The sequence below is a fragment of the Gambusia affinis genome, linkage group LG04 (genome assembly GCF_019740435.1).
Source record: "Gambusia affinis linkage group LG04, SWU_Gaff_1.0, whole genome shotgun sequence".
NCBI classification, from domain to species: domain Eukaryota; kingdom Metazoa; phylum Chordata; class Actinopteri; order Cyprinodontiformes; family Poeciliidae; genus Gambusia; species Gambusia affinis.
Genome location: NC_057871.1, coordinates 24,106,382 through 24,129,121, shown reverse-complemented (window position 1 = coordinate 24,129,121; position 22,740 = coordinate 24,106,382). Strand labels below are relative to the sequence as shown.

The window sequence follows — 22,740 nt, the reverse complement described above, 5'->3', positions numbered from 1 at the left end:
TTTAACTCTTACTACTTCATAACTTTAACCCAGTTTGTGCCTCTTAATCTCTGTCATGTGTGTTCACTCATGTGTTCGGACAAACCTCTAGGATTTGATAACCTTATATTACTGACTCTGAAAGGAGTTGTTTGCACTTGATTTTATTTAAAGGCGTTTAAATGAAGGAATAGATTTTTACTTGTAAGAAACATTTTGAAATCGTTCGTTCTTGTCCTTTCACCTCGTAACTGCGCACTGCTTTGTGTCAGTCCGTCACCTAAAAATACTAATGACACACTGTAGAATTTTTAATGGTAATGGGATGTGAAAGTAGGATATGGCTAAATGAGACCTGGTTCTGTAAATTAGCCTAAGTCATGAAACAACTTCCTCTTCAGAACTTCATTATAAAACTCTCCTGTGTAATGAAGTGTGGCATATTGATCTGTTAAGGCAAAGCAGCTGGTGAATGATTTGCTGGTTATCTCAGTGGCTGAGCTCACTGTTTACATTCCTCATACTGAGTAACACCACTGTCAATATCTGATGTGTGTGTCAGAGGAGGCACATATGTGGACAGAATGGGAAAGCGTCACCAAATACTTTGGCATGTGAAAACACAAACGGGACATCAAAAGAAAAATGGGGAACAATAAATTTAAAAAATCTGACGGCTGAATCCTAAGGTCAAAGGTCAGATCTCTCACGTGGTTGACACCAGGAAGCTGAGATGCAGTTTCTATCCGCGGTCACTTCCCTTCTCTGTACAGTCGAGCAGAAACAAGGATCTCTCGACTTCAATGAGCCACGTTATCAAGGATGATAAGAATGACAGAGGAGCAAAAGTAAGTACAGAGATCCAGTTCAGAGACTAGAAAGAGTTTTACGATAATGTTTTTCACTTTGCCACAATCAGCTCCCATTGGATTTAGCTTAACGTTCACAAAAGCAGAGCTTTTTGGCCGACTCTGAGCTTTAAACAATAATTTTGAACGCTGCTCAAAAGGTGAGGTCGCCCGATGCGTCTTCAACCTTCGATCTACGACGTTCAATTCCACTTATTTTAGTACGCCTGGGATCTGTTTATTTTTGCAATGTCCGTTATAATGCATTACATGTTTATATTTTTACAGACTTCCCAGTGACTCTACAATTGTGGACTGTCAAAATAAAATCTCACTGGGCCTTTTCTTGCACCTTTCTCTCATTCCAGCAGTAAGTTATTGGTTCATTTTTTTTCTACAGTTCATAAAACAAGGAACAGCAAAACAACAAGCCCTTTTTGAATCACTAGAAAGTTATGCAAAGGTAAATTTTTTTAAGACGATTTGTCACAAATAGCTATGACTTTTTGTCAGCACAAAAACAGTCCAAATTTTTATTCTTTTTGCAGTACAATTACTTAAAGGTTTTCATAAATTTCTAACCTAAATTTTTCATTGCATGTCCAACCAAGACGCCCAGTTATTCAGAACATGTGGGAGGAGCCTGTTCTGAATAACAGAGGAGCCTGTGGGAGGAGCCTGCAATAAAAAGTTTAAGAAAATATTAATCCAGCTCAACCTGCCACACATAATTCTTAACCTGAGCACTTGAAACCATGGCAGCATCAAAAATCATAAAGTAAATAAAATTTAAATATAATGAGGTCTCTGCTGCACGGTGGCGTTGTTGGTACTCTGGTACTCAGGGTTGAAAAACATTACTGTTAGGTTGACTGGTTGACTAATCAAAGCCTAAATCTGAATTTTAGGGCTTTTTCTTATCTATGGATGTCCCAATCTGGGGGGTTTTTTGTCTGTGATGTCAATCACACCACTTAAAGACAAGGTGTTTGATGGTAAAAAGTTTCAATTGTGACATTAAAATTTCTAATAGCAATCGCATATGCTTGAAAACACTTAATAACCTTTGTAATGATTCTACATTTCTTTGGTACCCCACGGATTACTTATAATTCTGAATGTTGAAGGTTTTTCTTTTCTTGCCAGCAACAGATATTTTGTCCCATCTGAGTTTCTACAGGACAGCCTTAACGTGCACCTTAAATACGAGGGAAACAAGAAAACCTCTAGAATGTTCTGAAAACACATCACTTAAAAAGTGCAAAATGTAATCATTTATTAAAAATAAATCGTACTCAACTTCAAAAAATGTTCTTCAAAAATTCTGCGCTTTGCTTTCAATGCTAGAAAGAGTTTTAGTCGCGCTCTGTGCAGGTCCAAATTGCACCAATTGATTTCAGTAGCCAATGCAGTCTCTCATTGTGTTCTGTTTTTACACTTATATTGTTAAGGGAAATGGAAATTCATTAGATCAATGTGCAGGTGCTAAGATACAGTTTTACAAGCCGTTTGCACAAGATTAGTTGATCATCGTTCAAAACTGGTCGATCAAAAGCTGTGTGGTCAGCTGACCCAGCAGACACACCTCCCAGACGATGGTCAGATATTCCAATATTGATGGTCTAAAAATGCTGTGATCAGAACCTGACCTGGAATTAAGGAGCGGATTCGGGATGTTCTTTTTTTTAAAAACATCTGTCTCATGTTTTTAGCTTCAGCCTCCTGCATAACATTCACTTTCAAAGCAGCAACTAAAGAGAATATGTGCATTCTGTGGAAATGTAAAGCAAACATTCTTTTACAAGCTACTTTTGAAACTTGTTTTTATAATAAAAGTCATGTTAATTAGTTGTATTTAGTAAGTGTTATCTTGTCATCCAGGTCCTGATTACAGGAGTGTTGTCATTTCTTCAGAGACGAGCGCAGAGACTGGCCATTGACCAGAAACTGCCGTTTCTAAAAGGGCGTTTTGGTATTGTGGTGTAAGTCAAAGAAAATGAGACGCCTATAATTTTTTGTTCTGTCACACAATTCCGTTTTCTGTCAATGTGCTACTTTGTTAGTAACACACTTCTTTTATATTCATAATATGTTTTTCACAGACCTTTGGACACAATAGGCAGCCTCAGTAACCGCTGGTCCTATGGCTTTGCGTTTGGCGCAGTGTCCAGCAGCGTTCTGTTGCTTTTTTCTGAGCGCTATATCCCCTTTACAGTCCCACCGTGGGCCAGAGGTACTTCCTGTTACTGTTCTATGTCATCACCATGTTCTGCATGCAACATTCAATTAAAATCCCTGACCCATTGCTCTCTGCTTACCCTCAGCGATAGTGTACCTTGTCGGAGCTTTAGAAGTGGGTCTGGTGTATTTCCCATTTTTCGCCTGTCTGTCCACACCATTCAGAACGGTCGGCGCAGTGCTGGGGATACTCTACTCTATAGCCTGGTAAACATTCAGTACTGTGTAGTAGTAAAATAGATTATGGTAATAATTTGTAGTTAATGTCCCGGCTGCTGTTTCTAGGATTGTGATCACCGTCTGGGATACAGCCGTCTGTCCTCGTGGAGAGGTTGGTAGCTAATGAAACTTAAGACGCTGCGATGGAACAAGCGTCCAGCTTCCACTGGGCTTTACACAAACATACACTACATGCTCTATGCTTGTTCAAAGATATCTGAAAAATAGTTCAGCTGCTTGTTCTGTGTGATTTCGAAGGTTTTGGGTAAATACCAGAAGATCATTTCCCAGTGGCCCTGCATCCTCTCGCTTGTCTTCCTCTTGGGGCGATTTATTTACATGCTGGTTAAAGATGTGCGCATACGTCTGCAACTGGAAACAGCGGTGAGCATGACGAGCTTGTAAGCTGAAATCAGTCCATGAAAACGCAATATAAGACTTCACACGAGTCAGAATATGATGTGAATTCAGGGCATTGTTTTTATTTTTTGCATAATTCTGTTTTAAATGTTCCTTTTAAAATTATTTCTTGTTACGAGAAAGCTCTTCTTTTTTTTTTTTTTTTTTTTGAAACATTGACAAACAGTTTTGTGCGTAACTGTGCCAAATCTCTTGCTAGGATCCTGAAGAGCTGATTGATCAACACCAGGTAAACCACGTCAAGCGGCTACTGAGAACATCACAACAAAGGTAAATTGCACATACGGATGCCATCTTTACCTTCAACGTTCATCTTCATATGCACAGAAGCACATTATGAGTAACAGACGTGGCAGAACTTTAATGTTTTACAAAATGTGTCTACGCTGTCTACATTAAGAGCAACTTGAAACAAGTTTCAATGTTTGAGGCAAGTTAAGAAACAGCACAGCAGGTCTTAGTCACCTCTTAGTTATCTCCCAGATATGAATTCATAGAAGAAATCACTCAGACTGCAAAGAAATCAATCAGAAAATTGTGAACGTTGCACATTTTCTAACCTACCTTCTGTTTTTCAGTAAACCCCTCAGCTGGTTCCAAACACGAGTGTATGACTGGGACCCGTACTTCAAGTTTCCCAACAGGATCATTGGCACAGCCATTATATCCCTCATAGGCCTATATACGGTGCATAAAAAAAAAATTAATCATCCATTAAAATTTGTACAAGATGCTCATTTGATCTTGTGATTTCCCTCATCAACAAGTTATTTCTGCTTTTATGTGTCTTCTTGGCCATTTTCTAGATGACACTAGCAGACTACAGCCTCAGTGATGTTGCCTTTGACCGAGTTGAGGAATGGAAGAGTACACTAAAAGACATTACTGGCTCTTGCAACCAGACGCAAGCGTTGGTATACATGATACCGCAGATAGAAGAGTTCATCGACGTGGCCAGGAGTGAGTTCCTCTATCATCATGTCAGAAGAGTGAATTTAATTAAGGACTCTTAAAACATTTTGTTTTGTCACCAAAATTGCACTGTTGGTGCTTAACTCTACCAGTGTAAATACTGGAAATAAATCGGGAACGACAGTTTGATAAAACGGAATTTATGCCAACTAATAGAGCACAGACACTAATTTATATTTGAAGCCTAAATTAGTTGTAAGTGATGATCATTTTGGTTTGTTTTAGAGTCTTGGCTTGCCACCACCATCTTTGCCAGTCTCAACTCTGTTGCGTACACCTTCCATATCTTAGTATGCTACAGGTAAGATGGAAGAATTTCAATAAAACATTTCAAATTAGAAATACTTAAAGCTGTCAAGGTAAGTAAATTAATTTGACCAATTTTAGCCTTGGGAGGTAAATTCATCTATTTGCTGGACCTGTGGTTATTCTCAGTTTGATGTTCTGCCTTAGGAAACACTTAAAGAGACTTTGGAGGGGTCAGAAAGGTTTTCTTCCGGAGAAGTTCCACAATCCTAAATCTGCAGTTAGCATCGTGAGTAAAACACACATAAACATGAACAGCACATATTCAATGCCAGTTTGGTTTGGTTGAGGAACAATTTTTTATATTGTGCAACACAAACAGACTAGAAAGTAAATGATTTGTTGATTTGAGCAGCTGAACTTTGTTTAGGTATCTTTTGAGTCTTTTTAAGATGGTTGCCAGTGTTAGATGTGAACTTATTCCAGTCTGGTGCAAATTGACTTTGGTTTCAGTTGTGATGTGTTAGGGCAGTAAGGCTACTTGAAGACTACACATAAGGTCACTTAGCCCAAATGGCTTCGTGGAAGCTGAATTTTTAAGTGTGAACAAGCCATTTTGAGCGAGAGCGTGATTTAAATGTTTGAGTTAGAGAGCTCATTCTTCTCAAAACGCCAAATGTTTAAATTCACAGGCGTCCATTGCGAGATACTCTGGATGGCAAATAGCTTTCACGTTATGGGGTAAGCCTTTATTTTTATAAAAATGGAGACAACTCATGGGTTTTAGACCAAAATCAAAAATATTTCTGTGATTCCTCAGAGCCAATGTCTGTGTTGTGTAATAAGCAAATGATGAGAAACAATTCTTAAAAGTTTTTATCCCTCGTACTTCCCTTTAGGCTACCTGATTGTCCATTTTGTCCACTTCCTGTTTGCCCTTCTGTTTGCCTACTTCCTGGTTCTCCCCATACAGCATGGGAAAGTCCAGACCATGCTGTCAAACCTGGGACTCATTCTGTAAGGCCACTTCCCCTGTGGTTAGTTGTGCATACTGATGGATCCTCTCACTGACTCTTTTCTCATGTGTCTCTCAGCCTGACCATTGGAATGGTGGTCGGCTTGGTGATCCTCCAGGTAGTTCTGGTTCAGATCTTCTTTCTTCAGGACAAAATGTCCCCCAGTGATAAGCAGAAACCTCTGGCTCTCAACAACAGGCATGTATATTTTGGGAATGTAAAAGGGGGAAAATGATAGTTAAACCAGGATTCTTTATTCAACGGTGAATAATAACTCAGAGGACCGGGAGCGGTTGTCGACGAAGGGCAAACACTGATTAGATAATCTCCAATGAAGTGAACATGTCAGAAGCCATAAAACAACGTTTTCCCCATCATTGGTTCCCTAGAAAAACTAGATAACTAAACAGAAAATGCCAGAGAGCCATTACTTTATCAATTACATTATGTAATCGAATTGTACAGTCAAACATTTCTTGTTCATCCTAACCAGATTTAAAAATCTTTTCATCTAAATGTGATGGCTAATTATTTCCTATAGCAATAGTAATCTCATAGAAACTTACTTTAGGGTGGTGCATTATGTAAAATCAACCTTTTTTGAGATTTTTCATCTAAAACCTACCTGGAGTATAAACGAATAATCTTACAAAGTGCTGCCTATTTCAACAGAGCTCCATCTTGGGGCTGCAACCTCCAGCTGAGTTCCCACTTCACAGAGCACCTTTGTCCTGCGATTTGCCCACTCAGCTCCTCCAGACTAGCGGCAGCAGCAATTAGCAAACACCTGGTGGAACTGCAGATCTGTTGAGCTAATGTTACAAAGTACTTCTCAGTCCAGCACTCTTAAGAACTGTTATAAAGAGCACAATGAGAAAGCGTTGTTGTGATGTCGTCCTGAAGGCAGAGTCGGAAACTGTAGGAAATTCTTGGAGAATTTGCAAAATCAAATTTCTTTTAAGTCTTGCTTGATATATACAGGACTTTTATGTAACATAGTTACTTGGTTGTGCTATAAAATGGCACCAAGTGTTTGGAAAATACATCATACTGATATCATGCCATAATACTGATGTCACACCGACAACCAAAAATGTGGGAGAACAAAAAAAAGGCAAAACAGTCAAAAATTTGACCATTTTCTACATGTGCTTTCCAGGAAGGCGTTCCACTGCTTCAACTACTTCTTCTTTTTCTACAATGTGGTGATGGGGATCAGCACCTGCATACTCCGCCTGCTGTTTAGCATAGTGGTTGGAACATGGTTGGTGTCCCGCATTGACCGAACCATAATGCAGAGAGGATATGAAAACCTGGACGCAGGTGAGCTTAACTTTTACTAGAAACAAGAGGAATGGACATGTATGGAAGCGCTGACTTCAGGTTTTTAAGTGCATTCAGCCGTCAAATCTAAGTCTGGACGTATTTCATGTTTAATCTTCAGTTCCTAGACGCAATGAAAGATGCATTTATTTTGTTTGGCTGTTGACAAAAGTAATTATTTCTGATCAAATTCACATTTTGTATTTGAAATCGATAACTATTTTTGCACATTTAAATTTGACCGGAATCAAACACTGTGTTGAAATTTTATAGGAAATGATGACTGCTGGTTGACCCACTAATAGAAGATTGGGGTACTAATGCAAAAATGTTAATTTTGTAAAAAAAATATACCAAATATATATGATCAATTTTGAACTGGCGTGATATCAGTAAAACATGTTTTGAGGGATTGGCTGTAACATGAACTAACAACTTTAAAAAAGTAAAAATAAAAAAAATACGTGGTTAACCCAGAAAGTACTTTAAATTAAATCGAGAACATATATTTCCCTGTATTTAATCCTCACTCTTGCTCAACTTCTGTGGATGTAACGTTTTGCTTCAGGCTACAGTACATGGATAGGGATGATCTTTGCTGATCATTATCACAACAACCCAGTCATGGTGTGTTTCTGCCAGCTTCTGGTCTCAAGCACAATAGAGAAACACAATGCGACTGCATACTCCTCGTTTGAGAATGCTCCATCAGGTTGGAAAAGTACCTTTTCGCATCATGGCACTCCATCATATTTTCACCTAAACTTCATCGTCATTTTTTGCGTGTTTGCTTTTCAGCGTCCCCACTCAACAGCCGAGCCAGGAGACGTTGGGCGTTGCTTTACACCTTGCTGAAGAACCCTCCTCTGATCCTGCGCAGGAAACACCATCTTTCCACGGCATCGTCATCGTCACCCACCCAGACGGAGACAGAGGTCCGGGCTTGGGTCATGGCATCACAAGCACAGAACCAGCAATCGGCACTACAGGGAATACCAGAAATAATACTCACAGCAGAAGAAGGCTGTTAAAAAAAAAGAAACTGTGTGACTCAGCAGAATCTTAAGCTGTTGAACAAATTGGATCAAATTACTTAAAACTGTAGCAGATTCTGTCTTATAACAGGAAGTAAGTGTTTTCCCAGGATTTGAATTGTTAATTTATTGCAACTTCTTTTGAGGCAGCGATAACACAAGTCAACACGGCTGCAGAAGTGAGCCGACTCTTTTTAATTATTAACCGTGGGAGATTTCAGAGACGTTATGTTGTCTAGAACTCGTTTGTCTGTTCATGGCTGTTGAAACTATCTCACTTTATTGTCAATGCAAAAACAATTGTGAGGTACAAAAACGGTTTTCAATGGCTTTACACTGTTTTAACATGTATCTCTTGTTTGCTACATTAAAAACTTGTCAAATGTGCTGAACTGTTGATTCGTCTGAAACAATCCTGTTTGTAGTGCTGCTTCCTTTGTTTGTCTCATACTTGCCCGGTACTTATAGAAATGGTCCCACAGTTCTTCCTTCGTGGATGTCCTGTAACATCCATGAAGGAATATTCTTGCGATCCACAAAATCAAAACAAAAGAACGGAATAGTTATTAACTTCCAAAGAAACCTTGTAATTAACCCACAAAAATACAAAGTACGAATTTCAACAGATTTCAAAGTTTGAAAAATAAAGAATAAATAGTTTTACAGGCAAATGCTGTTCACATTAGTATCCCATTCTTTCTTTTCTTTTCTCACCTTATTAACTTGAAATAGTTAGTAAAGGAAGAAACTTGACAAACTAGCACATTTATTGTTTTTTTTGTTTGTTTGTTTGTTTTTGCTATGTACATTTTGTCTGTTCTCACTGCTCCTTAACCACCTTTTCTTAAAAAGACCTTGCCTTGTGATAGCTGTAAATAAGAAATTGTTCTTAATCTCTCCTAACTACAGTTTCATAAAAAAAAAAAAAGTTTAATTAAAAAAATATAGGATGACAGGTACTTTCTAAATGACAGAGCAGGCAGGGTGAGTTACCATCTCAGAGAGAGAACCAGGCCTTCAGGGAATAAAATGGAAATAAGAATCCAATGTAAGAATACCATAAGAAGTGTTCAGATTAAATAAGACCAAAGTGATAATTTTTTGGCATCTATGAGCTATGAAAGTGTGACAGAACCAACATTGCATCTGTGAACACCGAGGCTCACAGATGCTCTGCTTTTAGTCTGACTGAGTGTTATTTTTGCAAAAATGTCAGCCTCTAAATGAGCAAAGGATGGCAGAGGAATACCTCAAAAGAGTCTTCTAGCTGTGATACCATAGATGGTGCTGAATAAAAAAATCCACACTGAATGTTCCAGATTTTTACCTGTAATTTTTAGTTTTTTATGTTTCTTTTTTTCTTGATTATTAGCCACTTCTTTGTTCTGGTCTGTCACACGAAATCCCAAAAATAATAGAAGCTTGTGTTCCATGTGACACATGAAAATATTTCACTTAGCTAAGCCCTTTATCTAAATGTTACTGATAGTTCCCAGAAAGTCACACTGTGAATGGTGAAGCAAACTTTCACAGAATGTTCAGAGAACATTTCCGGAAAATGGGAAAATATGTAATTTTCAGACAATATTTATTCCAATGAAAGTTGCTTAAGCTATGAAAAAAGCCTTTACATATAGATATAGTCAATGTTTTTACTTTCAAAATAAGCACAGTGAATGCACTGAAACACAACAGTTAAACTAAAAGTGGGCTTTGACAAATGTAAAAAAAAAATCACATATTTTTACATATTAAGAAAATGATTCTATGGTGAAGGTGTGTTTTTAACAAGACATAGACATTTAAAGCAAATGTTTGTTTTTTTATGTAATAAATAAATAAATAAATAAATAATTTTAAAATTAAAGTTTTAAAAAAGCACATGTAGGGTTGGTTAAAAAACCAGACCAATCAGGCGCCGCGTCTTTGAACTTTGGGGCGTCAACCTTTCCTTCCGAGAGACAACCGTTCGGCTAGCTAACCTAAAATAAAACAGGTAATTTTCATATTTATAATAAGAAATTGCCACTTTACTTTAATGTTTTGAGTTTCAGATTGTAAAACAGTCTGGTACGTTTGTTTAAAATGATCTGTAGTTCGAGATGGGGAAGTTAGTTGCATCATAAGATTAAAACTGTAAATGAGAATTAGCCGCTAAGGAGCTAATACATCTAGCTAACATTAGCATACTGCGACGGTATTCACGTGGCAAGCTGTTTTTCCTCAGTAAACCAAGTTTAGTCCGGTTTTGGAGCCGTGATAATGCCAACATAATATATCTTATACACAAATAAGGAAACCTAAGCGTTTTTAAAGTAAAATATAGAAATATATAGTTCCCTAAAAACATAGATTTTGATGCTAATTAACTATCGCATTTCTTTCAGGTAGTAACTCTACATAATTGTGAAGATCGGGGGTGTTTTTGTGTAATTTGTTATTTTCTAAGATATTCCCCAAAACTTGCATTGTTTGAAAAGTGTTAAAGGTTCTAAATTAATAATTTAAAGCTTTTGGCAGAAATGGCTTAGACCAGTAATGGTAATCAATTTATGCAAATATGACTCTGTAGGATTGAATTGTCACTGCTTACGTTGACAGTTCAATCAGACAGATTGAATTGCATGGTGCACGTACATGATAAAAACAAAAAATCAGTAGGGTCCAGAGTTTTTTTTTTGTTTGTTTTTTTACTATTGTGTTCCTATCCTTTACAATATTTTAGCCTCGTCTTGTTTTTTATGTTTCAGGCTTTCCCAAATAAGATGTCAGACAGTGAATCCATAAAGAAAATGTTAATGGCTGTCCTCCAGTCCAGTAAGACTGGCGTGTCCGTCAGTAACCTCCAGTCAGAGTATAGTGCACTATGTGGAGAGATCATCCCACTGAAAAAACTCGGCTTCTCAAAGCTAGAGGACTACCTCCGAAGCATTCCCTCGGTGGTGAGGCTGGAGCACCGCATGGGAGAGGTACTGGCTCGTTTTGCTTCGTTCATAAGCAAACTTAAACCACTGCAATTGGCAGAAAACTCATGGCCTTATTTTAGTGTCCTATTTTTTTATTTTTTTTCACAGTCCAAATAAATCCAGTACCTAAAAATGTGTTCAAAACATTTTGCAAAGTTACTTGGCAACTTTTGGGTAAACCTGTTACTGCATCTGTTCTGTAGTTGAGATGCTTTGCTACTGTGTTGGAGGAAACGGCTCACATTGCTGAGCTGGTTGCCAGGCAGAAGAACTCAAAGAAATCCGGGCGTTCCCAGTTCGTCAACTGCAAGATGAGATACAAACCCTTCAATCCCTATATGCTTAATGGTATGAGACGTTTGTTTTTATTACCTAAATTACAAGAAGTAAAAGCTTGCAATATATTTTCTCTGTGTAATGAAATATTTGTTTCACTCTTTACCATGATACAATTTTTTATTTATCTTGCATTTAAGCCACAGTTCTACTATTTTGCTTGCGTTATGGTATAGAGTCCACACTCTACAGAAATGTGAACTATTATTGAATTTTGTACACATTTTATTTTTTGAGGCCTTTTGAAGACAACTTGTATTTTATTTACATTTTACAAGGTTTCTGCCAGAAATCTCGCTAAGCCCTGGGGCTGGGCGCTCAGCAGTCATTCATCCAGCCACCCATTGTATTTTTGAGTTAAAAAATGTTTAAAGTTGACGGAAAATTTGAAAATATAGCTAGATAATTATGTCTTACTGAAAGACTGGAAGATTAATAACTGAACACCAATTCTAAAATCTCAAAACATTTTTAAAAGACTTTAATAAATAAGCCTTGCTTAGCCTGGCGGGGGCACAAGTAAAGCCTGGTGGCCCACCAGGCTTATAGTACTCTGAGGGAAACCTTGTTTTATTTCAAGATGAGTTGATCAGGCTCGGTGCGGCTGATTACAAAGATTTTTTTATCAAAAGCACTACAAAACACGCAAACTAATCTTGTTTGAGCGAATCAGTGCAGAGTTGCCCTGTTTTTAATCACTGTCCTTTTTCTCAGTAACTCTTTCCTCCTGTAATTGTTTTAGTGACTCCACGGTCCTCTCTTCGCCAGCCGTCTGCTGGAAGATATTCTAATTGGACGGGAAACCGCTTTGGAGCGCATGGTGGACATACAATGGAACGTAGAATGACGTCTCCGTCACCAGCTTCAAGGGAGAATGTCGTCCAGAGCAGGTGAAGCTGTTGCAGCACATTTGAACCTGTTGGGTTTTTTTTTTTGTTGTTGTCTTTTTTTAGCAATTGTGCATCCAGATATATAAATGGTCATTATCTTAAATAAAAAATATGTAGTAGATATGCATACCGGTCTGAATTTATACTAAAGGCTATTTATACAAAGATTGTTACTGGTTTTCATACAGTAAAATAATAGGATGGATCTTCCTGTATTTGTAAGCTTGTACTTAACGACTGTTCCAACAGGAGAGAAATTTCTTCTATGAGCCCTACAAACAAGAATACCAGAGGTAGAATTATTTTATTTCCCTCCCTCCTAATTTAATTCTTTTAACTTTTCTCCATTTTTTAATATTCATGCTGTTTTTGGACCAGCCGTGTGACTGCCTCTTTCATATAGGTTTCCAGTTTTACACTCTTGCCCAGCAGGTGGCGATGCTATGCTGATTTAACACCTGAATATTTGAGGAAAGTTTGAGCTCTCCCCTAGAATTTCACATCTTTTGTGCGAAAGTGAACAACGGCAAATTCCTTTACTCTGTTCTCCTTTTCTGTCATTGTCTTGTGGTTGATCTCACAATCTTTGACTTCTGTTTTGTTGCTGAGCACTGCTGACCTTTACAGTCTTTGACACAGTATATAGGATTGTATAGGACTAGTTAGAAAATTGCAAAATACTACTGCAGAACTTGTTGGTTTATTCAAATAATATTTTTTTTTTGTAGCTTTTTATTTAAAAACAAACCTGTTTAGAGTTTCTTTTGGAACATTGATTGATATATTTGACGATTATTCTCGATTTGATAAAACGTAAGGTTTATCGCTTGTTTCATAATTGGTTATGGTACTATGATTATATCATGAAAAGAATTCTGAGGTACCTTTTGCTGAAATGTGCTATGCAAATAAACGCAATAGTCCACGCAGGGGTGCCCAAAGTGGGACCTGGAGGGCCGGCATCCTGCATGTTTTCGTTCTCTCCCTGGTGGTAGAAACAACCTTTTCAGCATGTCAGTGTTCTTCTTAGGCCTTCTAACGAGCCTTCATTGGATCCAGGTGACAGAACCAGGGAGAGAACTAAAACATGCAGCATGCCGGCCCTCCAGGACCCACTTTGGGCACCACTGGTCTACAGTAATGACATACATGTGGTTGAAAAAGCAGTGTGGAGTTCATTCAGCGAGGGCATTCATTTTGTGAAGAGAAAACAGAGGTGGGACTTAAAGGACAAAGGTAAAGCTCACAAGACGAGTCCTGATGAGTTCATGAGAATGAGACTGGACTAAATATTAAGACTTTTCAGGAAAATTCAAAGATGAAATTTATGCTGCAAAAGGACTTTATTTATGTTGTTCTTGCCACAAACTCTTTTCTGATTTATTTTAATCTCATCAGACTTTAGAACAGTCCCTGAATTACACTCGATCTGCAGTAAACGTATCCGTTCCCAGTTGCTACTAACGGAGAGCTCTGTGATTGTACATGCGGGCTGATTGCAGAAGTTGCAAATCTTTTGACTCGTTTTGTCCCATTTTCAGCAGGTCCTCCGAAAGACGTCTTGGTCCCCAGTAAATCCCAGGTACTTTATTTACTTGTTCTTTATATTTAAGCGCTGATGCTCTTTGTGTTGAATTTTCTGGTAGTTAGCTAACAGGGCCAGTGAGATTAGATGTATCAGAAAATTTCCACCTATATGTAGGAGCACATTATTAAGCTACATTCCGTTGGTCGTATTGACATTGACTTTCTTCATGCAGACTGATCTGGATCGGTATGACGCAGAACTAGTTCAGAGTCGAGTAAAGCAACTTCTGGAGAAATGCCCTAGTGGAGTGTGGATGTCCAAGCTGTCGGATAAGTACAGTGAAATGTTCATGCAGAAGCTCCATCCTCAGGCACTCATCGATCTGGAGAAGTGGTCGCATATCTGTTCGGTGAGTCACTTGGGATGAATTTATGTAATATTATAACTACAATAGTCCTTTTTGTAGTCCTTAGACTGAAACATCCACATATTATAGACAATGTGTCAGTCTCATAAGGATGCTAAAATAATGAAGTAAGTGTCCAAGTGTAAGGATGGACTTATTTCATGTTGTGAAACAAGAAGATGTGCAATCCCCCCGTTGCCCCCGAGACAGAAATATTAACAAATGTCTGAGCAATCTACTAAACAGAGAATCAACATTAATGTGGATTACATTAATCCATTAATGTGGATGCTCTGTATCAAGATGTATGCATCAAGATGAATACATGTAACGTTTTTCCACAATGACAAAAAACAGACGAATAATGAAGTTAAGACACTTAAATTGCTCTAATTTATGGACGATTCAGCTGCTGTGTCAAGAATGCAGTGTGACAGGCTCTTCCTGGTCCACATGGATCATGCATCGAATTGGATTGTTTTCCAAATATCATGATATACATCATATTGTGATCAGAATATCATATGTCATATAGTGAGATTATTGTGTCGCTACACCCCTACTACATGCACCACTAACTTCACTATTAGGAGTTTTGATTTGTCGTGGTGTGTCACCTTGGCTCTGCGGCCTTTGAACCAGATCAAAAAGCACTGAAAAATTCTTGGGATTTCTTTTTTTTTAATGTTGTGTCAATCCACCACCGATTTCACTGAGTCACGTGTGTAGGGTTGGATAATGTCCCTCCTACTAGTTTTGTACATTTTTATTTTTTAAGGTTTTATCTTATTTCAGGTGGAGAAACCTTTCACAAGTAACCGTGGCGACCGACTCATCTACCCTCTTCTCTCTTTGGACCCCCCAATCAACCCTGTCATCAACATCACCCGCTCCTCTCCAGGGTCACGTCTGGATTCAACGCCTGTTTCTTCACATCCGTCTACACCTCATCAGCTTTCTCCTTCCTCTAAAACTGGAAATTCCCCCAGAAGTCCCTTGGCTGAGCCCACCTTTATTTTCCCTCCGCATTCTTCCACCACTGCCTCAAGCAAAGCACTGCCTTCAGTGACGTTACGCAGCCCTGGTCCAAACCCGTCTTCGACTCCCCGACTTACCCGGAGTGGTAATCACGCAATGTCTTTTGACGGCAACTCTAAAATTCGTGTTTCTCCCAACCAAAGCACTCCTCCTTTAGCTCCCACCTGGACTGCCCTTGCATCAGCCAACACTTCCCCCGACCGTGATGTCTTGCCTCTCTTGAAAGCCACGTTCTCGTCACCTTCCAGTTCGGCTTCTACTCCTCCATCGACACCCTGTCCTCCTGTAGTGTCCGACGACGTGTGTGAAAAAATAAAGGAGCTCCTTTCCAAGTCTAGTCAAGGTTTATGGGCCGATGCACTGCCCAAATGTTTCATGGATGTGTACAAGACGCCCTTCCCTGAAGAGATCCTGGAGAACTTGTCGTTGTTGTGTGATATATGCACTGTGGAGTACCCTTTCCCACACAACAAGAAGAGGGTAAGAAAATGAGACGGCCTTAGTTGCATCCTTTGTGGCAACCTCCCATTGGTTTCCTGCTTACTTTGTTGCTTTATTAATGTTGCTTTATTGTTTTTCTGGGACTTCCATTTCTTTTAAGGCCATTTTGTACTACTCGTGTCAAGTTAACGTGGACCTGAAAAACAACCAGCAGACCCTAATCAGACCCCTCCCTTCTGGGTTGGAGGCACTTGGTCCTGTGGTTCCACCACCTCTGACCCAGCCCCCTGAAGACTGTCCCTCTGTGTTGGTTACTGAGGCCAAGAGCTCCAATGCTCTCACCGTCCGGTATAGTGCATTATTTCTCATTGCTTTTTCAGACTTTAGCGCAGTTGGAAGTGTTGCTGTGCCTCACTTTTTATTTCATCTTAATAGAGTAACGTTTACCTTTAAGAAAAGTCATTTGGCCCGACAAGCTGTTACGCCTCCAGGTTTAGGGATGGTAACATAAAAATGTGTCCAGAGAAAACAAGTGGAATGTGAAGGTTTTTTTATTACAAAAGATGGTTTCACAAAACAACTTAACCCAATTAAAACAAAAGGAAAGGACTAACAAGTTCAAGAATTGTTAAGTGCAAATTAAATTACAAAATGTTCAAACAAGTCAGTCTAAAGTAAAGTTCCAAGAGCCACGATACAGACCCCAGGAATGTTGCACTTTTCCTCCTGTAACATGGCTAAAGCTCCCCTGAAAACAGTCAGCGCTGCTACTACTAGCACTGACCTAAGATTTATTTGGACACAGACTTCTCTTACCTGGTGAAGAATTTAATTCTACAAAGTGGTTATCATAGAGGGAAATAAACATAAGAAAAGGAGTAGCGTATGAAACCAAATGTGAGTAGAGGCTTTTATCTCTCTTCAGGTATGTTGGTAACAACTACTCAGACGCTCAGGAAGCCATGGAGGACATCATGCAGCTCTTCTACAGCCGAAACGCGACAAAACATCCCGTGTCTAACCCAGCTGTTGGTCAGCTGGTAGCAGTTAAAGGGGAGGACGGAGATGAGGTGGCCAGAGCGCAGGTGACGGAGATCTTGGACTCCAACAAGGTCAAGGTAACTGGCTTAGTTTTCAAGACGTCTCTCAAGTCACCTCGGCAGAAGTAGCCTTGCATATTGAACTTTTCCTATTTGTTATATAAAAGCCACCAACTTCAAATTCCTTGCATTTCTTGCAAAAACAGAAAAAGGTATATTTTCAAGAATGGTTTCCAAAAGGTCAATACATTCTGCTCTCTAAGGCAGTGCCTAGATGTGCGTTCTCATTCTGCAACTTAAAAGAAAAGCCCACTAGTGCTTCAAGTCCTAAAAATGCTGCTTTGACCTAATGGTTCTTGTCTAATCTTAGAAAAGAGAAATGCTTTAACATTGGTTCCGCAAATATGTTGGTATCTATAGAAATCTGACTCACTGCTCTGTTTGTTGTAAGATAGAAATGTTGTTTTCTCCCCGTTTGTCTGGCAGGTATTCTACCTGGACTATGGCTTTTCTTTAGAGACCAGTCAGAACAGTCTGCTGGAGCTCCATCAGGACTTTCTCTCGCTGCCTTTCCAAGCTACCAACGTCAGGCTAGCAGGTGCAAACATGGTGGAGATGAACTAAAAACTCCCAACACCTTGCATATCTTAAGTCACTTGTAAATATTAGTCGTTCGTTCTGCATCATATCCTCGTTGTCTTCCTCCTGCTAGAGTTGGAAGTGTTCAGCTCCCACCCACAGGTGCTGTCCACCTTGGATAAACTGGCGGTTGGAAAGATCCTGCGGATGGAAACCTTGCCGCCATGTCGACTTAGCGAAGTGCCCACTACGCTGCTTTTTGATACCTCACTAGATGATGATGTGAACATCAACTCCATGTGCCTGAAGGCTCTGCAGGACAGTACTATGAATAACCCTCTGTCTGTATGTTCACAAACCAAAATCATTCTCAAGCTCTTTTTTTTTTTTTTTTTTCCTAGAACTCAGTCACACAAAATGTCTAACATAAAGTCTTTTGGTTCCTCCAGGTAAACGTCGTCCTTAAAGACGTGTTTGTGACAAGCGTGTGCAAAGATGGGACCATTTTCTGCCAACTTCCCTGCAGAGGAAAAGTCCGATTGAGAAGGTTGCTGGAGAACCTGGAAGCATTTTTCACCTCCCAGGTAGACGGTGTTTTCATCAAATGTCTAATTTTCATGAGATAAAAATGTTTCGGAATAAGTGGGAGTGAGCTGGACTGCATCTTGACTTGATTTAATGAAGAAAAAAAAAAAAGCTGTGGTAGTAAGTTTGCATTGTGGCTAAATTTTCTGCATTGTTGTCAGCCTGTGAATAATGACATTATTAAATGTTCCTAAAAGGTCACATCAGAGTCGCTGGTTTCCAGACCGTTCAGCGGAAAGTTCTGTTTAGCCCGTTACGAAGATAAATGGGCCAGAGCGGAAGTAAGAGCTGGACTGTTATTTTAAATGCTTGCAGAGAAAAGGTTGTCCTTTTTTTGTTGTTGTTATGATTTTTATTCAAATGACAGATTACATACATGCATGACAACCGCGTGATGGAGATCCTCTTCACTGACCTGGGCATCCCAGCAACTGTCACACTTACCGACGTTCGAGAGATTCCTCGACAATTTCTGAAGGATTTCATCATCATCCCGCCGCAGGTTTGATATTTAAAAAATAATTTACTCATAAATATGCCTTAAAACCATATTCTCGGTCCACCTGCTTCCTGTTGGGTAGATTTTCTTATTTGTCCTTTTTTTTGTAGGCTGTTAAATGTCGACTGGCCGACCTCGCCGTTCCAGAAGAAGGCTGGAGCCAGGAGCCTTTTTCGCTGCTAAATGAGACTCTTCTTTCAGCAAAAGAGCTCAAAATGAAGGTACTGTCTGTTACAGTTGCAGAAAATGGCACCAAAAAGCTTAGGATATCAGGTTTAAAAATTCAAATTGCATCCAAATTAAGTCAACAATTACTATATGTGATGGGTGAGATCTAAATCATCTTCTGGTATCTTTTGGTTTTGATGAAATCCATGAAATAAATGAAAATGCACGTTTGACTTTGACTTTTAATTACTATTTTCCCCTTGCTTTTATTTCAGATATCCAAATTAGAAGAGTACAAAGGAGACAGGGTGGTCTTTATGTACCTCTTCGATGGTGGTGACGGTCAGAAGTTAGACGAAAGTATCAACCATCGCCTGGCTCATTCAGAGGTGTGGCAGAAAGTTGTGTCACGGAACAACAACATGCTCACCAGCACTGGCAGCAACATTGTGGATACAGGTAACATTAGACATTAACGGTGTTGTCACACCTGATAGTCCGGTAGACTCGGATCGATTAAGAAGCAAAATTCCAACGTTTGTTACATTTTCAACTGGTGTGGTTCGCTTTCACACTGCAGTGTCAAACAAACCAAACCTTTTCGCAAACCTGCCCCCCCATTGGCTGTGGTGGCGATGCACCAAGAACCACTGCAGGAAACGACATGAAAACCTCCAAAGATGACACTGAGCACAACTTCCTTCTTCACAAATTGTGAACAAAAAGCGAGTGGCATTAGATTTTAGCAGTTTGTCTTTTGTGTTTGGTAAACGCCACGAGCCGTTTCTCCTGCTACCACAAGATGTGGTGTTTGATTTGGTTGTATTTCCCCAGAATACCCTGCCTTGTACTTCACTTCATGCTTTTTGAGCAGACTCTAGCCCACTAGGCATCTACTCATTCATTCAGACCGCACCAGGGTTCACTTTAACCGAAGCAAAGTTTGAGAGCGCTTTTTAGGTCCGCATCAGAGTTCGATCTCACATTCACAACCCCCTAAACCAACCAGAGTTTGATTAAAGCGAAACAAACGGAGCAAATGTGGATGCATCCTACAAAGAAATCCTTCTGATGCAGATTTTCTGTTGTCGTCCTTTAGATCTCACTTCTCTTGTGGAGAAGTGGACGCTGGGAAACCCGGTCCTAAGTCCCCCCATCAAGACCTCATCTGTGCCACATGCCAAAGACAATGCCGCTGTAAAAACAGGAACGCAGCCACTCCCATTACCCCCTCCACTAGACCTTCCACAGGTGTGTAGCTTTGTTCGTTTCCAGCATATGAGCAAGTTAAATATACAAAAGTATAATCTGTTTTAATAAAATAACACTTAAGTCATTTGCTGTCATTGCCAGTCTAGTTTAACTAGTTAGGGTTAAACGTGAGTTTGCCATGGGAAGGCATTTTTACTTCAGTGGTTTCAGTGGTTGAGATTTGAACTTTGAGGATCAATATCTGTTGGATAAAACCATTTTAAACACAAACCCTTGCTGTTAATATTGTAATAGGATTGCAAACACACCAACATACTGTACCATTCTTCTAAATCCACGTCTGTTGCTTTTTGGCTCTTACGTTAGTTGTGAATGGTTTTGGGCGTCAGAAACATTCTGTTGATCAGTTTACCTTCTTTTTCTCATTTTCTATCAGTCTCCAGGTCAAAGTATAAAAAAGTAAATCAAAATATTAAAAGCTATTTGTATTCCCTGTCTTTATTTGCCATCCTATTTTTTTTTTCTTCTTAATGTTGCGTAGTTTTTTCTTCAATGCTACATTTGGCATTGATTCTGCAAAAGGTGATTTCAAAACAAACTGGGAAGATAAGGCAGTCGACTTTTTATTCTAATATTTTATGCAGAAAGGTGTAGTACTTTCCTCTGGTTCAGCAGCTTTTTCAGACTGAAAAACTTAAAAAATTATGTTTTGATATTTAAAGGTTCTCCACTTTAGAAACATCGAAAGTTACGTGTGTAACTGTGATGGTATGAATCCCTACTGACCACCAGAGGGCGGTGCTGAAAGCACTGGATGATGGGAACATTGATTCACTGCTTTCAGCTCCGCCCTCTTTCAGTTAGTAGGATTGAAATAGAATTACCATACACTCATTGTACTTTAGTACCAACTTACCCATTGCCTGGTACCGGTCCGGAGCCTGTTGTACTAGAAGCACAAATCGATTACAGACACAGATTTACATAGTTTTCTTCCAAATCCATGTCTTATTGTCTCCTTTCTTTCTTTTCAGTCTGGTCAGAACATGGATGTCTTTGTGCCGATGGCTTGCCACCCGGGTTACTTTGTGGTACAGCCTTGGCAGGACCTCCATAAACTTGAGGTGTTGAGGGGAGAAATGGTCCTTTACTACAACCAGTGCGGAAATACGAGCACGATAATGGACATCCAGAAAGGACACGTCTACGCTGCCAAATTTGACAAGAAGTAAGTACAGAAAAAGCCCCGCAACTTTATGAATCAACAACCAAATCTGAAATATAGGATGCTGATTTATTGATGTCAATCTCTGCTTAGTTGGCACCGCGTTCAGGTGAAAGGGGTTCTGTCCAACGGGTTGGTTTCTGTCTATGATTTGGACTACGGTAAACACGAACTGGTCCCTCGCAATCTAATCCAGCCTCTAATAGAGGAGTTCAGACAGCTACCCTTCCAGGCTATTGCTGCACAGCTAGCAGGTGAGTTATCGACTTTCTTTCAGTCTCTGGGTAAATTATTTACAAGACGACGATCAATCATCAGAATAATCTGTTGAAAAGTGGATTAACAAAATCATTGTTAGTTGCAGACCCAAATGAGTCATGTAGTAATATTGTTTATACTTTAAAATCCTATCAATTTTAGCTATTTTCAGGACAATTATTGTTTTTGTTGTTTTTTTTTTTTCCTCATGAATAATGGAGCTCCAATAAACACAGGGAAATGATTGAATCCTTGGTAAAGTCCTAAGACGTTTTAGTTCTACTTGAAGTTGGAAAAATAAAAAAACAACCATTGTATCTGTATAATCCTCCAGGTGTGGCACAACGTCAGTGGTCAGAGGAGACGTCTTCGTTGTTCAGGAATCACGTGGAGCGGCGAGCGCTGGTGGCGCAGGTGGAGAGCGTTCGGGACGCATCAGAACTCAAAGGTGAGCTGTCGGCTCGCAGGTTGACAGTTTACCTGGTGGACACCTCATCGGAGGAGAAGGACGTTTGGATTCACAGCATCATGGCTGACATCGAGAACGAGCTGTCTTCTGCTGCAAGCTAGGTGTCCACACAGACAGTGGGGAAGTAAGCAGACTTTTTGGGCTTAGACAGTTGTGTGCACACACAAACGACTCTTGTTTTGATTCTTTGTAAAGTAAAATGCATGGAATGACTTTTACTTTGGAAGGAAAAATTGTACTTTGTCTGCGTTTGCTTGTTCATGTTGCAGGTGGCTTATAATCAGGCTTGATTTACGGATGTGTGAGTAATTTTCTAATGTTTGTGATGTGTTATAGGCTGTAGAATTTGTTCCGGGAAGCATTTACATTTCCATTATTTAAGAACATGGATATGGAGTTGTCAAATACGTCAGATTAATGTGTGTTTTTGTTTGCTGTGGTTTATGCATGCAATACTCTGCCTTTCTGGCAATATCTGTCTTCAGTTTACTGCATGTGTGTACATAGTTGCCAAAGTTATCATTATGGTTCATAATGATAGAGATGTATTCACCGTGATTTTTGTTAAGTGTGAGTTGGTGGTTGCAAAGAGATGACAGAATACAGTTTCTGTAAAAACAACATTTTCAATAAACTTTGGTGATGCATCAGCGAAGGACTGCAGCTCTGACTTACGCACTCCACTTCACAACTACTCACCAACTCTGCTCTGGAACGGCTTTCCATGCCTGCTCAGAGAGGCAAAAGTAGTTATTCCAGTTTGAGTCAATTAAAGAAGCATTTGTTGCAGTCTGGTAGGGATAAA

At 39.4% G+C, this 22,740-nt stretch overlaps 2 protein-coding genes across 5 annotated transcripts; both read left to right on the top strand.

The window, feature by feature from the left end:
• Positions 1-583: 583 nt before the first annotated feature.
• On the top strand, positions 584-8,682 carry stra6l (STRA6-like). The gene is made up of 18 exons (XM_044114627.1): positions 584-827; positions 1,116-1,197; positions 2,709-2,809; positions 2,930-3,060; positions 3,152-3,272; positions 3,351-3,396; positions 3,543-3,668; positions 3,904-3,974; positions 4,283-4,391; positions 4,511-4,664; positions 4,902-4,977; positions 5,130-5,211; positions 5,615-5,663; positions 5,822-5,939; positions 6,017-6,136; positions 7,098-7,261; positions 7,830-7,973; positions 8,060-8,682. The coding sequence occupies exons 1-18, from the start codon at positions 802-804 to the stop codon at positions 8,290-8,292; spliced, it is 1,953 nt and encodes a 650-aa protein (XP_043970562.1). The 5' UTR covers positions 584-801; the 3' UTR covers positions 8,293-8,682.
• Positions 8,683-10,200: 1,518 nt separating this feature from the next.
• Positions 10,201-22,586, top strand: tdrd7a (tudor domain containing 7 a). 4 transcript variants are annotated; one of them, XM_044114624.1, is made up of 21 exons: positions 10,201-10,291; positions 11,046-11,264; positions 11,465-11,609; positions 12,340-12,487; positions 12,737-12,780; positions 14,029-14,069; positions 14,248-14,424; positions 15,217-15,939; positions 16,061-16,248; positions 16,826-17,018; positions 17,427-17,538; positions 17,653-17,864; positions 17,969-18,103; positions 18,302-18,385; positions 18,472-18,606; positions 18,714-18,824; positions 19,047-19,230; positions 19,871-20,022; positions 21,018-21,211; positions 21,302-21,462; positions 21,801-22,586. In XM_044114624.1, the coding sequence occupies exons 2-21, from the start codon at positions 11,061-11,063 to the stop codon at positions 22,034-22,036; spliced, it is 3,579 nt and encodes a 1,192-aa protein (XP_043970559.1). In that variant the 5' UTR covers positions 10,201-10,291; positions 11,046-11,060; the 3' UTR covers positions 22,037-22,586. The 4 variants fall into 4 exon arrangements, with proteins under 4 accessions (XP_043970559.1, XP_043970558.1, XP_043970561.1 ...); XM_044114623.1 differs by having other exon boundaries at positions 10,206-10,291; positions 14,032-14,069; XM_044114626.1 differs by lacking the exons at positions 10,201-10,291; positions 11,046-11,264; positions 11,465-11,609; positions 12,340-12,487; positions 12,737-12,780 and adding an exon at positions 13,577-13,723 and having other exon boundaries at positions 14,032-14,069.
• The last annotated feature ends 154 nt before the right edge of the window (positions 22,587-22,740 follow it).